The sequence below is a fragment of the Rhopalosiphum padi genome, chromosome 1 (assembly GCF_020882245.1).
Source record: "Rhopalosiphum padi isolate XX-2018 chromosome 1, ASM2088224v1, whole genome shotgun sequence".
Taxonomy (NCBI): Eukaryota; Metazoa; Arthropoda; class Insecta; order Hemiptera; family Aphididae; genus Rhopalosiphum; species Rhopalosiphum padi.
This window is the reverse complement of record NC_083597.1, coordinates 87851464-87866272: the sequence shown is the minus strand read 5'-3', so window position 1 is coordinate 87866272 and position 14809 is coordinate 87851464. Positions and strand designations below refer to the sequence as shown.

Sequence of the window (14809 nt, the reverse complement as noted above, 5' to 3'; positions counted from 1 at the left end):
GTTTATTAATCCTTTAAGTTCGTTTCGTAATGCATTACTTATGTTTTATTTCTCAAATGAATCGTTATAAATTATGTATGTTTACTCACACGTTGTACACGATTTCTTACACGATATTGTAGTGCACTTGTTGCGCTTCTGTAATATTTTCATAATTTTTACTAATATAGTTTTTCAGAAATCCCAGTATGATTCTCTCTTTGTTTTTCAACTTAATTTTCAAAGCACTATATCATATTAATAATATTGAAATATCAATTTATTTTATAGACAAAGATTTGTATATTTTCATAGAAAAAAAAATATGTTTCTTAGGAAGCAATGAATGTTTCAATATTTGAACAGTTTTATTTATTTTTTCAGGTTTCGCACAGACATTCTGGTAGCTCTTCGAGCTCAGGCGTTAGCAGTACCGGACCATCGGGAAATTGTTCAGCAAACGTAACAAGTGGCAGTGATCCATTAGCTGCACTACAAAGTCAGCAATTCGCACAGGTATAATAATTAATATATATTATATTAATTAAACATACAAAACGTATATCTAATATGTTTTGAATATTTTATAGATTCCTGGATTGGGAGTGTTATCACCGCAAAGTAATCCATTGATCGGAAGTCCTCCCGGAGGTCAATCTTCTCTTACACCTCAAGAACTCCAAGCACTTTTCCAGCAACAAATTCAATATTTATTAATGAGACAGTCCACAGCAACACATCAGAGCCAGACTCCATTTTTTTTTCAAAATCAAGTAATTTAATTTAAAATTATTTTACATATTGTTATATTTGTATTTATTGACTGTTTATTAATAATAAAACCATGTAAAAATTAGGTCCACCAAGCATTGACTCAAGCATCACTTCAACTACAGCAGATCCAACAGGCTCAAAATATGACTAACAACCATCAGCATTCTCCAGTTGGCAATGGTCCAAATCAATCGACACGTCCAGCTGGTTCATCTACACCATCCCATCATTCTAAACACTCTGCTCAGACCCAATCATCTAATAATGACTTGGATCCATCAGCAGCAGCCGCTCTAAGCCGACTGGCAGAAACCAAGACCAGCACTGATGATACCACTGATCTCGAAGAATTAGAACAGTTTGCAAAACTCTTTAAGCAAAGACGCATTAAATTAGGTAAGAATATTATATTTAGCACATAAAAAAATAAAAATTGTATACATTTTATTAATTTCACAAATTCTCTATTTAGGTTTTACTCAAGGTGATGTAGGCCTTGCAATGGGAAAACTGTATGGCAATGATTTCTCTCAAACAACAATTTCTAGGTTTGAAGCGTTGAATTTGTCTTTTAAAAACATGTGCAAGTTAAAACCACTGTTGCAAAAGTGGCTTGTAGATGCTGATAGTACAATGACCAATCCTAGTGCTTTGTGTAATCCTCTGACAACACCAGAAGCAATCGGAAGACGTCGCAAAAAACGCACGTCCATTGAAACGTCTATAAGATATTCTCTAGAAAAAGCATTTAGAGCAAATCCTAAGCCTACATCTGAAGAAATATCTATATTGGCCGATAACCTATCCATGGAAAAAGAAGTGGTTCGTGTATGGTTCTGCAACCGCAGGCAAAAAGAGAAACGCATTAATCCGCCAACAACAACAATGGCTGGTCAAACTACATCTACCAACACAGATATGTTTACCGCTTCGATGTCAGTACAAAACCAGAGTGACATGTTTCCTATGCTAACTTCTCCAGGACATCCATTGGCACTTGTATCTTCTCCGTCGATTGGAGGTCATCATCACCATCACCACCACCAAAGTAACAGTGAGTGACATTGGTCAATCTCATCGTCCCTAAACAATGGATTTGATGAGCTCGGCCAACGTAGATATTTCAGGGCTCCTATTGATGGCAAATTATCACTCTGTTAGTCACATAAAATTTTGTATTGACTTTCATATTGAAAATCGGCACAAATTCCTATTTGAAACAAATAATTAAAAATAAAAATAAAAACAATTAAAAGATCTATCCTCGCAATACTTAATTAAGTAAATCAATAATGATTTAATTTATAACAATATAATGTTTATATTATAATATATGTATACCTATATCTGTTTATACTGTTTATAACTAGTATGTACATACAATTATTATTTTGCAACAAACAAAGTAATAGTGTTTAGTATTTTAATAATTAATAATACTTAGTAACTTTAATTTAGATAAGTATATATTTTTTTTTTTGATCTGTTGTAACAATGTTAGTGAAATGTTTAATTTCTTTTCACATTGTAAATAGTAAAATTAAATTTGGGGATTAATCAAAATAATGTCATTGTCGATCTGAAAATCAAACTTTTTAAGTTTTATTTTTATGCTAACAAGCGCTCTTTCTTTTGTTAATTAATTTATATGTAAGTATTTTTTTTTTCTTATGTGTTTTCGATAAAACTGTTTAGTGATAGTTCATACGTGTAAGTGATTATTATATTAATCTAAAAATTGTATTGAACTATAGTATTAAAATATTCAGAGTTATTAGTCTTGAAAAACCACCAATCAATGTCTTGCAGAACACTATGTATGTTAAATTTGTTATCGTTTTTCATTGTTACACCATTGCAGGTGGTGGATTTTTTTGGGATCAAGTACACTCTGATAGTGTCAATGATGTTAAAATTATACAAATACATAACCTGGAGACTTGAAAAAAAGTACAATTTTTTTGAAGAAGAAGAATTTAAAATATAAAACATTTAAGGAGACAATAACAATTTTCATAATTCATTGTTTGCTGTGTTTTATTAGCGTGACTTTATAACTTGAACCTATTGATTTAATACATTTTCATTTTTTTTTTTAATCTGTTCAAATTAAATAAACTAAATTCAAAATCAATAACTATCGGTTTTTGGGTCCATTCACAGCATATGAAACTTTTTTTTAAATTCACATATCATTAAAATCCACCTTTTTATTCATTTCACAAAAGTTCCTAAAGTCTTGCCTGTAAGGCAATTGTGTAGTCATTAATCAATTCTTATCATAATTTAAGTCCTAGTGATTATTTGCCAGTTATTATTTTGAAATGATTCCATTGAGTGTTTTACCATAACCTAAACGATAACCAGGGATTAAAAACATCACCAGGAATATTATAAAGAACAAATCAATTTTTGTTTGGTTTCAACAAATTGTTGGTAACATTATCAATCCCATACAATGAAAATATAGTCTTATAGTCGTAGGGAATAATATTATATGCATTAGTGTTATCAGCCTCTCTACATTAGGTATTTATTTTGTTTAATAATTTAGGTTCTTTTAATCTTATTATTAAAAAAAAAAAAACTAGAAATTAATATTTTTAATTTTTATTCTAATGTTTTTTTTTCTAAATGTTGTTCCTACAATTATGTGTTCAGCCTTTTTCTTTGACATAGCTTACAGAGCCAATTACAACATATCCCATAACCCTGAAATAAAATTCAAAGTAGTCTTTCATAGTAGTTTAATATCTTATACTATAAATGTTTTTTTGTGGATTTAAAGTTGTACTTGGATGTATTGTCTTCTGGCACAGAACAGTGACAGTATATTGTGGATGTTCACTGTTGATACATTTAACTCCAAAATGTGAACGGATCAAATAACCGGCCATTGAACATGTTTGCTTTTAACATTATTTTAAACTATGCTTATGTTTTTAATTGTGCTAAAAAGGTTAGCAGCACTATCAAGTTCAGTAACAAATTTAACATCAAAAAATTCAATGTATACCGTTCCATTGTTCATATCATTAGAATAGAGAGGTGTGTTAACGTAAATTAATTAATATATAAATGTGTGTATATGAATATATATATATATATATGTTATACACGCATGCGCACACACATTATATATAATATAATTTTATAAATTTAAGTTAAATTAAATAGTTAATAAGTGTATTTGTGTTTTTTATTATTATTATATTATAAATACTAGGGGCCGTGCTATCGGTTTTGTATACGTCAAAAAGTGTCAGGTAACTAAATGTTAAGGAGAAATTCATTTTAGTCTTATTAGTATGTGTAAAATATTAAGATAATAAAACAAAGATTAACTGAAAGTCCTTGTTCATTTTTTTATTTTTGGTTACCTGTCATGTCACCCCTATTTCTATTTTCAATGTAATAAAATATAATAGTTTTACCTAACCTATTAGCATTAACTTACTTATTTTTTTTTTACCCCAAACATTGTAGATCAATTTCTTTTGTTTTTGTTTTTTTTTTTGTATGTACATAATCGTATCTTTAATTTATTATTATTATTATTATTTTTGTTAAATATTCCTTAATATAATTTTTTGTGAAAACTACATAAATATTACATACATTAAAGAAATAATGCAATAATAAAGTGTTTTACTAAGTTTTTAAAATAATTTATGAGTAAATCTGAGTACTTTAATCTAGATTTTTTAACATAGTATTATTAAGTAGTATGGTAATATGTTATGAAAATTGTCATAACATAAAAGTGAAAACAGATTTATTTATTTAATGAAATATAATTGCCAAATGGCAGTTACAATATAGTAAATAAATATAACAGAGTTAAAAACTGCGATAACAACCATAAAAGAATATAATATAAAAATATAGCATGCAGTTTTGCTACAGTTAATAGGTATCAGATTGTACGAGCAGTATAAGTTTGGAGCATACAATAAAAGGGTTATGGCCTAACAAAGCGATTTGTTTGGGACAGATAAAGGAAGCTAATTGCAGAAGAATAACAGTATTTATAAAATAAACTTTCAAAAAGTTTTGGCGCGTTCAGAGATCTTTTTAAGAGAAAATTAACAAACTTTAGTCAGCATAAATGTGTTGAGAAAAGAAAGCTTTAACTTTGTGAATAAATGAATAAACTTGAAATTATATCTAAATACAATAAACTTAAGATGTTTTAAAGATTTTTTTATCTCTAATTATATAATTATTAATAATTCTACATTTTTCATGACATAAACTAGAACAAAGGCGTGATTTTATAATTTTTAGTCTGCTAAATATTCTCTTTATAGTTAACATCAGTTACAATCATGGGCATAGCGAGGATAGGGCAGGGGGGGCACTTCAAACTAAATTATATTTCTTATACCTTATAAATATTGGGTTTTAATGATTTAAAGATGATTACGCCACTGCCCCCTCCCCTGAATGAAATCCTAGCTACGCCCATGGTTACAATCATTAAAATAATTCATACACAATGCATAAATTATGTAGTTGACTGAAGTTTAATAGCCCATTAACAAAAATAAGAGTATAATTTAATATATTTTTTTATGGTGAACCGGCCCAGCTAGACATTGCTGCGTTTTTACTTGAGCCATCAGCCCCTGGTGTATAATATGATTTTTATATACTACAAAGATATATACATATGCTTTTAGTAAAAAATCTAACTATAATATTATGCTTTTCAGCTTTTAGTAAGTCTGATGAGTATCTAGCTTTACCTAGTGATTAGGCTTTGATAATAACATAGGTATTAAAAATAATGCTAAATGATGGTTAAAATTTGTCTTCTCCTAAAATTTACAATTGGATAAGGAATTAGAATTTTAATTAAATTCCTAAATTATAATATTGCACTTAACAATTGTAATTTTAGAAACAATTAAGGATAATAAAAATCATATCGAAAGCAATACATTGAAACATTTAAAAAAAATGTTAAATAATTTTTTTATTTTAGTAAACTATGAATACAAAGATTTAATATACACAAAAATATTTCAGAAAATATTTAAAATAATCTAAAACTAGAATTTACTAGTAATAGTGTTTTAAACAAAAATCCAAAATTATTTAAGACATATAAATTAAAAGTTAAAAACAAGGTTTTACAAACAATACAATAAATACTAATTTAGTATTAACTTATTCATCGATTATCTGCTATACAGTGTGTCCTGTGAGGATTTACCCATTGTGATATCTCTTGAAATAATGGAGATATTATAATTCTAGTTTTTTAATTCACGAAGACAAGAACTACAAATATTTCATGTTTTAATTTATTTTAATGTTTCAGTAAAAAATATTTTTTTTTAATTTAATTATTTTCAAGAAAATTGAAGATAGCCATTTTGTAGAGTTTATTTTTCTGAAAATATCGACGTTTCAACATTTTAATTTTATTAATATCCTAAATTTTAATACTTTTACTAGTTTTGAGAAAAATACTGAAAGGTTTGCAGACCGTACAAGCAAGCAGACCACATGTTTGATACAATGACTCCACATCGTATTAAATAATTCTCAGTTTTTTTTCAGCAAATTAAAAAAAATATTAAAAATCAAGAGATTAATGAAATTAAAACATGAAATATTTTTAGTTCTTGTCCCTGTGAATCTTATTAAAAAAATCCAGAATTATAATATCTCCATTATTTCAGGAGATATTGCAATGGGTATATCCTCGTGAGACACTGTATATATTTGTAAACTGTATTAGAGCAGCTACCTTCTTTTTAGCTTAGGCTACATTCATAGTTTTTTTATGTTATAAAATCCACAAATTTTTTATTATGAGGGTGGGAGAGAGGGTTACAAATGATAAAAAATAATTTTTAAATTGTTATGATATTTCAGGCCTTAAAAATAGTTATAGACTACAGGTTGAATATGATTGCTGTAGAATGTAGAATTTATAATTCTATATCATAACAAATTACATGATATCTCTTTGATACTTTGATTAAATTTAATTATGTATTGCTAGTAAAATTACACGACTGAAACTAACAAGCCTAAAATCAATATTAAAAATAATGAGTTCATGGCACCTGTGTTTACACATTATAACAAATCGAAAATATAACCCAAAAAATAACATTGAGCTTATTTTTCAGTCCTGCTTCAATACACTGCCAGCCAATATAGCTTTAACTGCTGCTCTAATAATAGCCAATAGATATATACTATATAATATGATATAATGAGATTAAATGTAATCATGTATGAAAATAAAATATTATAATACATATCTACTTAGTAATAGTTGGTATACTTATTTTGATATTAAGTCAAAAATGCTATGAGATCTCAGCAAGACCTGAGATAATAAAAACCTTATTATTCAATTTTTACAAAAATAAATATGTATGTACCACAGAGGCCCACCCACCAGTAAATTTTAACTTTTGATGACCTAATTTTATTTTTTAAACATTTAAAAATTAAATAATATTTCATGGCAGTAGTTTAGTCTATACACAATACTACCATAAAGTGTATAATTATAGAATAATTAAAATAATTTATTAATATTAATTTTGCTTTTGTTTTAATTCGATATCTATCTTTTTAATAAAATTTGTTTGTAATGAATTCATAATTGACAAATATATATTAATATTGACATTATACAAGTGTTATGTAAGAGTATTTTCAAACATAAAGATTATTACAACAAATTTATGTTTAGTCGTAAAACAAGAAAATTTGAGTTTATTAATGATTATAGCTATAGAAAAATATATAACAATTGATTGACAATGTGGTCAACTAATCAAATTTATTAAAAAAATAACTAATATAAATTATTGTACAATATAAGAATCTAACCCTACTTAATTAGTTTTTTAACACATTGTTTAATGTTAACATTTAAACTTTTCTTCCTACAATAAAAGCTAGAAAGACAAATTGTAAGGGTTACTTTTGAGAGGCTATTTTAAAAAAATGCTTATAGATTTTCATATTTGTTTTAAATTATATTTAACTTATGAAGTATATTCTAAAAACATAATTTCTAATTCAAAATATTAATTATAAACTTTATGGTAACATATTTTTTTAAATTGTGACAAATATACAATGAATTATGATCACATGTGTACTGAGTACTAAGTTGAAAATAATGTATTTATTGGTATGTGAATAAACACGGTTATTTGAGTTAAACAAATAACTTATTGTGATTACATTTTCTATTCTTATTCTTTAACATTCATATAAATATTAACGATGAAATTAAGTAACATAAGTATAAGAAAAAAAGATAAAGATTGATGTACTTGAAAAAAAAGTTATAAAAATACAATAAATAATAATATTATGAAAAATTTATTTCACAGAAACAATTCAGAAAAAAATTTCATTAATATAGTATTTTTATACACATGACAGGATGCTTTTTTACATTGAGGCATCAAGTACCAAATAATTACTTAATAGTTAATATTTTAAAATAATATAAATAATTACAAGTCATAAACAAAACTCACGTAACCTCTCAAAATGTAATTTTGATCAACAACGCTATACTGTATGTGATAAAACAAGCCATGACATGATAAAGTAAAATAAAAATATTGGATATACAGCTAGAGCTTTTTTGCCTTGTGGTTGACTATCTCCAAGGAATACAACAGAAGCTAAAATAAAAAAAGATACAATTTAGAAATTCATATGTTAATAATATTGTAATAATATTTTATTACTTACCATATGTGGCCCATAAAAATGAACCAATTGATATGGCAAATCGAATAAAAAATAAGAAATTGGTTTGCTCAAATATTAAAATAAATCTGCATACTATCAAAGCTATAACAATTGGTAATAGACAGTAACCTAAAACACATACACTCTGGAAAAATGATCTGGAAAAAAAACAATCATTTAAGTAACACAAATAATGTTTAATATGTAAATGGTAATCTAAACAAAAAAAAATATTAATTTATATATTATAAATGTGTTAATACTTAATATTATTTATTTATTTTTTATTTGTCTTAAATTATATATTTATATATTATTTATTGAAAAGAGTAATATAATGCAAGTAGTAGGTATTATAAAAAAATAAGTATATTATTTTAAAAAGTATTAATTCTATGATATAAAAACTTAATATAAGTAATATACTGTGAAAATATTTAAATAATAACAATGATTTCAAACTATTAAATTATACTATTGATTAAATATACATAATATTTTGAATTATTAACAAATCATTGGTAATTGGCGATAATGATGATATTATTTCTTAACAGCTAAACGCTGAAGAGAACATTGTGCACGAATGTGTTGTCACTGTCTAATTGCATAGCATACTAAAATGTAGATTCAGCTGTTTCAATCTATAGTGTGGTTAGCATGAATATTAGAATGAATTGACCTATTATCAAACTTAAAGATAAGAACATTATCTGTATTTTCTCGTTTTTACAATATTTGAATTTTTAAGCGAATAACAAAGACTTATAAATATTAATATTTTTATACTTATAACTCACTTAAAAATTAAATTATTATAAAATTATTATAGATGTTTTTACCTTTAAGTTTGATAATAGCTAAATTCAATCTAGTATTTAAGCTATTAAAACTGAAACCGTTGTTTCAATATGTTATGTGTTAATAAAAAAGAAACAATACATTTTCTTAATAATTAAAAAGTTATATTGTGTATATTAATATAATTTATTAAAATTTTTAAACAAGGATAAGAATATAACCATTGATTATAAATAGTATTTAAATACTATTTATAATTAATGATATAACTGAATTGTTTTAAATTGATAGGAGCCTACAACCAGATATTAACCCTTGGGCTTCAACAAATATTTTATACAACTTAATCTATATGAAAAAAAAAAGTTAATATTATAAAATAGGAATAAAAACAATAAATATAAAGTGAATACTTACATTGTGCCCCCGAGTAATTTTGAATTTAATGTAATAATCACAGACCCTATCCAAATAATAACAAAAACCTCAGCAAACTCAGGACCTCCATCACCCATTTGTATGGAATCTGGGGACGCTTGTAGAACCCTTAAATAAATAATAAAAGTTATAACTCAATAATAGAAATAATTAAAGAACTTACATAGCCATGAATGTGCAAAGCATCAAAGGGCCCCACAAGTCCCCTAAAAATATATAATATAATAATTTATACTGGAAAATATAAAACTAAAAACAATTTCAACCATTAATTAAAACTTACATTCTTTGAGAAGTGTATTTTTTTCTTTTAAATACAAGACATGTTTAAATTTCATCCCAACTGCTTTTAAGTCTCTCATCTAAAATTAATAAATACAAAACATTTTATATAAATAATAACTATGTGTAATAAATAACATAATTACAATAGTAGTTTTAATAGGTTCATCTAATGTATTGAATCCAGGGTCACCAATATTTTGCATTAATGATCCAGACACAGTCATCCGTCCTTCTACATTATTCATTGGCCGGTCATCGATATACTAAAATTAAAAATAATTATAATACATTAATGGAAGACTTAGTTAAGCAAGTAAAAAATAATAATAATTTTGTGGTCATAAACTTGTATTATTAACTAAACATCTAATATTGAAAAACAATAGTGATTTTAGCAGGGATTTTAATTACATTATTCAATTTTACAATACATGCTAATTAAATTATATAATTGCTAATTATTAAAAATGTTGATAACTATTAATTACTAAATTAATAATTATTATTTTGCTGCGTATACTTGGCTACTTGCTTATATAATATATAATATGTTATTTTTACATTATAGGTAGTTAATAGCCAATATTTATACTAAGTAAACAATTATAATACATTATAAAAAGAATTGGAGAAAATTTGATGACGTTTTTATTTTTTATACTATTTATACAATTTACCTCATGTATATTTTGTCCATATAATTGTTATAGATGATATTATGCAGAGTTCCTAGTGAGGCTGGACCACAGTCATCTACTCTAGTAGATAACTGTGGGTTGTACATAACCTAATAGTAATATAAGTAAAATGTATACTTTTTTTTTCCGTTATAACTGACGACGCCGCGGGATCTGCTTTCGCATTGCTTCTGCGGCGCCGCCATCATTTATAGACAATATCAAATATTTGTACATACGTGGGGGGTAGACGGGACAGCTCCTCGACTTACCCCCTCGTTCATGCATTTTCAAAATTATACATTTTGCAATTAAGTATACTTATATAGTTAGAGTAGGTAAATACACTTATTAGTTTAATATTATTTTAAATAATAATTTTCATTTGTGGAAATAAGAAATTTAATTTTAAAACATAATATGTTGCTTCCTAAAACTAAATTTTACTTGGTATGTTTTAATTGAGCAAAATTAATTAATTAATATTAAATTGAATAATTTATATAGTATTTACTTACAATTGCAGTATGACCACCATTTGGATTATTAAAGTTATTTTGTCCGGTATTAGTATTCAAAAACTAAAAAAAAAAAAAATTAATTATATTAAAAATAATGTTAAATAATAATTTATTATTTAAAGTTCATTAAACATTTAAAAATAACACAACTTATTTATGAATTAAATAATCTAGATATAATAATAAAATACTTAGGTACTTATTTAGATTTTAGAAGTATCATAGTATTATATAATAAAATGGGTGACCAGTTTATGTAAATAATGTCAAATTTCATGAATTACACATTACAACACAAAATAAATAAATATTAGCTCAGTTTCATATGAAAAAATACTAAGATTTTCATGAAGTTAACATAATAGTGATTTAGGCTATTTTAATAATGTTAATAACTATAATCCAAATTTTGGAATTTATTTGGTAACATTGATAATAATAACAATTTATTAAAAGTTTAACTTGATTTATTTAATTTATCAAGCAAATTAATAGAAATCGGGCTTTTTGATGCCTATTAAATTATACTCGTCTTCCCATATAAAAAACGTTGAAATTTGTTACCTCCATTAATGATTTGAAAAGTTAACTCAAACTAGACTATTTACCTCTAAAAAAATAATACAGACACTATTTTCAACAAGATATGTCAAAACTAGGCTTTAGAAACAAATAATAAATAATTTATAATAATATTATGACTACTTTATAAAAACTGTCCCTGTATACGCTCATATAAAAATATGAAATACATATAACCAATTATATTTTGTTTATTTAGTAATTAAAAACCTCCTTTTAATTTGTACAGCAAATCCGTACAAGAAATAACTAAAAAATATTATGGCAAAAACTATGAACTAATTAAACTACATGTAAATCATCGTTTTATATTAAATACCAATGAATGATATAATTATTAAAATGCTCATAAATAAATCCCCTCTACTCAAAATGTATATATAAATATATATAAATAAATAATTAAATTGTGAAGAACTTAAAAGTAAACAAATGCATGTCTAGTTTAATCTAATTAGATTTAAAAAAAACTTACATCCATTGTTGTTATTTATTTACGTGTGGAATAGCTAAAGAATATTAGGTAGAAATAATGTAGTAGTTTTCATTCGATTCTAGTCAAATTATTTAAAATAGCATAACAATAATTTGCGCTAAAACACATTTTATACGTGGCCACTTAAATTCATTATTATTTATTATACAAATTAATTAAATAAAAACTTCTGGCTAAATACTGAATATTAGGTAATATGAAACATCAAAATAGCAAAAAACTGAAAATCCAGACGTGTCATGATAAGTGATAACACAATAGATACTCTTCTCACTTTTGAAACCGTGGTACATACCCGTGCAGATAATTAAATTAGTGACTGATAAGCAGGAATTCGTGCTGATAAGACGTGAATCAGGCGGCCGGCAGGCAATGGTTACCAAAACTGTTATAATATCGTGATACAAAAATAACCCTGATAACCTGAAGAATGTATAAATCTATAATGACTATTTAACTCATTTAAGTATTTGACTCGGTATTATAAAAATAATATCGTTATATTCTATTTCTTTACTGTATTCTGACATTCTGTGTGCATTATTAAAATATCTATATTATTACAATTTATTATTATAAATGAGCAGGCGAACAGCGGAGTTGCGCTTTCTCGGAACGCGGACTGCGGGGTACATGTATTATTATTTATTACAACATAATTACACACTTTTACTATTTTTAATAATATACGCATAAGACAACTATAATTTTATTAATTTTAAAAGTATTTTCGATTTGATAAAATGTTCATAAAATAGTAATCCAGGAAGTAATTACATATGGAAACTATTATTATTAAATTAAATAAAAAAAGCGGAAAAGTCCCTTTTATAGTGGTAGCTTATATTATGGTTTAGTAGGTGCGAAGTATATCTCGACGTCGCGCGTCGAGTACCTATGGAGTAGGTAGGTATAGCCATGATTAACTAACTTAGTTAATCATGGGTATAGCCGTATAGGTCGTAGTAATAGAGTCGTTAAATTCGATGTCAAGAGGACGGACACGGTTATATGGTATTAATGTTTTTCGATTCCCGCGATTCCGTTTTTAATTTCGAATATCGGTATTCATTGTTTTCCAATTTTGATTTCGGTTTTTAATGGTATTCAAAATCGATATTCAATATCACGATCGATTTCCAGTCGGTTTCAAGCCCTGGTTATACCCATGTCCCATACACGTTGTGTTGTTTAGCTCCGTAAAACATTTAAACATGGACAATTTAACGTTCAGAAGAATGTATTTTAATCTGTTATTTTATTGAAGTGAATTTTATATGATGGATAAATTAATTCTAACGTTATAAATTGTAAAACAGAGTGAAAGTTAGAGTAAAAAGGATTCTACTTAACGTGAAATTTACAATGTATGTGGTGCGTTCGTTATAAGACGGATACAACACAATACGCGCGTATAACGTCATCCCATTTTTTTTGTTTTGTAGATCGTTTAATACCTATATGGCTATATGATAAACGATTCAGAGGTCGGTCCGTAAACAGTTTAACAGTCTCGGTCGGTCGGTCAGACTATATTTCTATAGGTATTTTATTATATATTATTTATAATTCTATTTGTAATACCGTAGATTGTGCAATTAATAAACAAATCTACTGAGGACAGCCCGTTTGTCGTTTTCAGACACCCGTTGAATTAATTACTTAGAGGTAAATGCTAATTGATAGTTTAGAATTGTTTGTTTTCTCAGACGAAAGCCATTCACCATAGATTATTGTAAATACAAAATTATATATTTTATATTAGTGATCTGCTCAAATACTCAATGAAGAGGTGAACTTTAAATCTTCTATCATTGATTAATTATACTTAATTAATGCTACTATTGTCGGTTTTTACTTTCTATACATCTTAATAAAAATTCTTATGCTTAGTAAACACTAAACAAGATTTAAAATACACAATATTTATATAATTTCGTCATTCATGACAAGAGAATAGTAGCTATAATAGGTACTGTGAAACATGAAAGTTTATTAATTTTTTTATCAATAACATAACCAGTTCTACATTATTATATAATTGCTCAATGTCTTATAATGGAGTCATTATAATTATTTATAAATTGGTGAATTCATAGTTAATTTTTTACTTTAGATAATGATTAATGACTAACGAGTAACGACCAAAAGGTGAATTGGAAATATTTTATTTATTTACCGAATAATAATTTAAATATAGTTTTTAATATTATCAAATTTCTAAAAATAAGTAGTGTTTCTGGCATTTTTGTTTATTTGTTATAGCAATCAGTATTTTTACGAGTTTTCAAAAATATTATGTTATTTGATCGATATAACCCATTATTAAAAACTTTACTATTTCTTAGAAATTAATTTACTACTAAAATTCTACCTACTTACTGATTTCTCAGAAAATTGAATTGCATAAAAAATAAAAATTTTGCATTTTTAAATCAAATAAAAATTGTTGAAGTCGGATTGTATAGTAAATAAATGTAAAATTAACATACTCTATTTCTAAATTAAAATTA

General features: G+C 25.7%; 2 protein-coding genes across 2 annotated transcripts in view; one reads left to right on the top strand and one right to left on the bottom strand.

The window, feature by feature from the left end:
- Positions 1-4103, top strand: part of LOC132922057 (POU domain protein 2-like) — a 39956-nt gene extending 35853 nt beyond the window's left edge. The window contains exons 5-8 of the mRNA XM_060985371.1: positions 364-495; positions 570-752; positions 837-1149; positions 1226-4103. Coding sequence (XP_060841354.1) covers positions 364-495; positions 570-752; positions 837-1149; positions 1226-1815 — 1218 coding nt within the window. The 3' untranslated portion in view covers positions 1816-4103. The remainder of the gene's footprint in view (positions 1-363; positions 496-569; positions 753-836; positions 1150-1225) is intronic.
- Positions 4104-8096: 3993 nt separating this feature from the next.
- LOC132917501 (protein YIPF6) lies at positions 8097-12526 on the bottom strand. Its single transcript, XM_060978267.1, has 8 exons — positions 12276-12526; positions 11216-11278; positions 10164-10283; positions 10019-10097; positions 9899-9941; positions 9715-9843; positions 8497-8654; positions 8097-8426 (listed from the first exon to the last, which is right to left on the bottom strand). Exons 1-8 carry the CDS (start codon positions 12279-12281, stop codon positions 8311-8313), a joined length of 714 nt encoding a protein of 237 aa, XP_060834250.1. The 5' UTR covers positions 12282-12526; the 3' UTR covers positions 8097-8310.
- Between the last annotated feature and the right edge of the window lie 2283 nt (positions 12527-14809).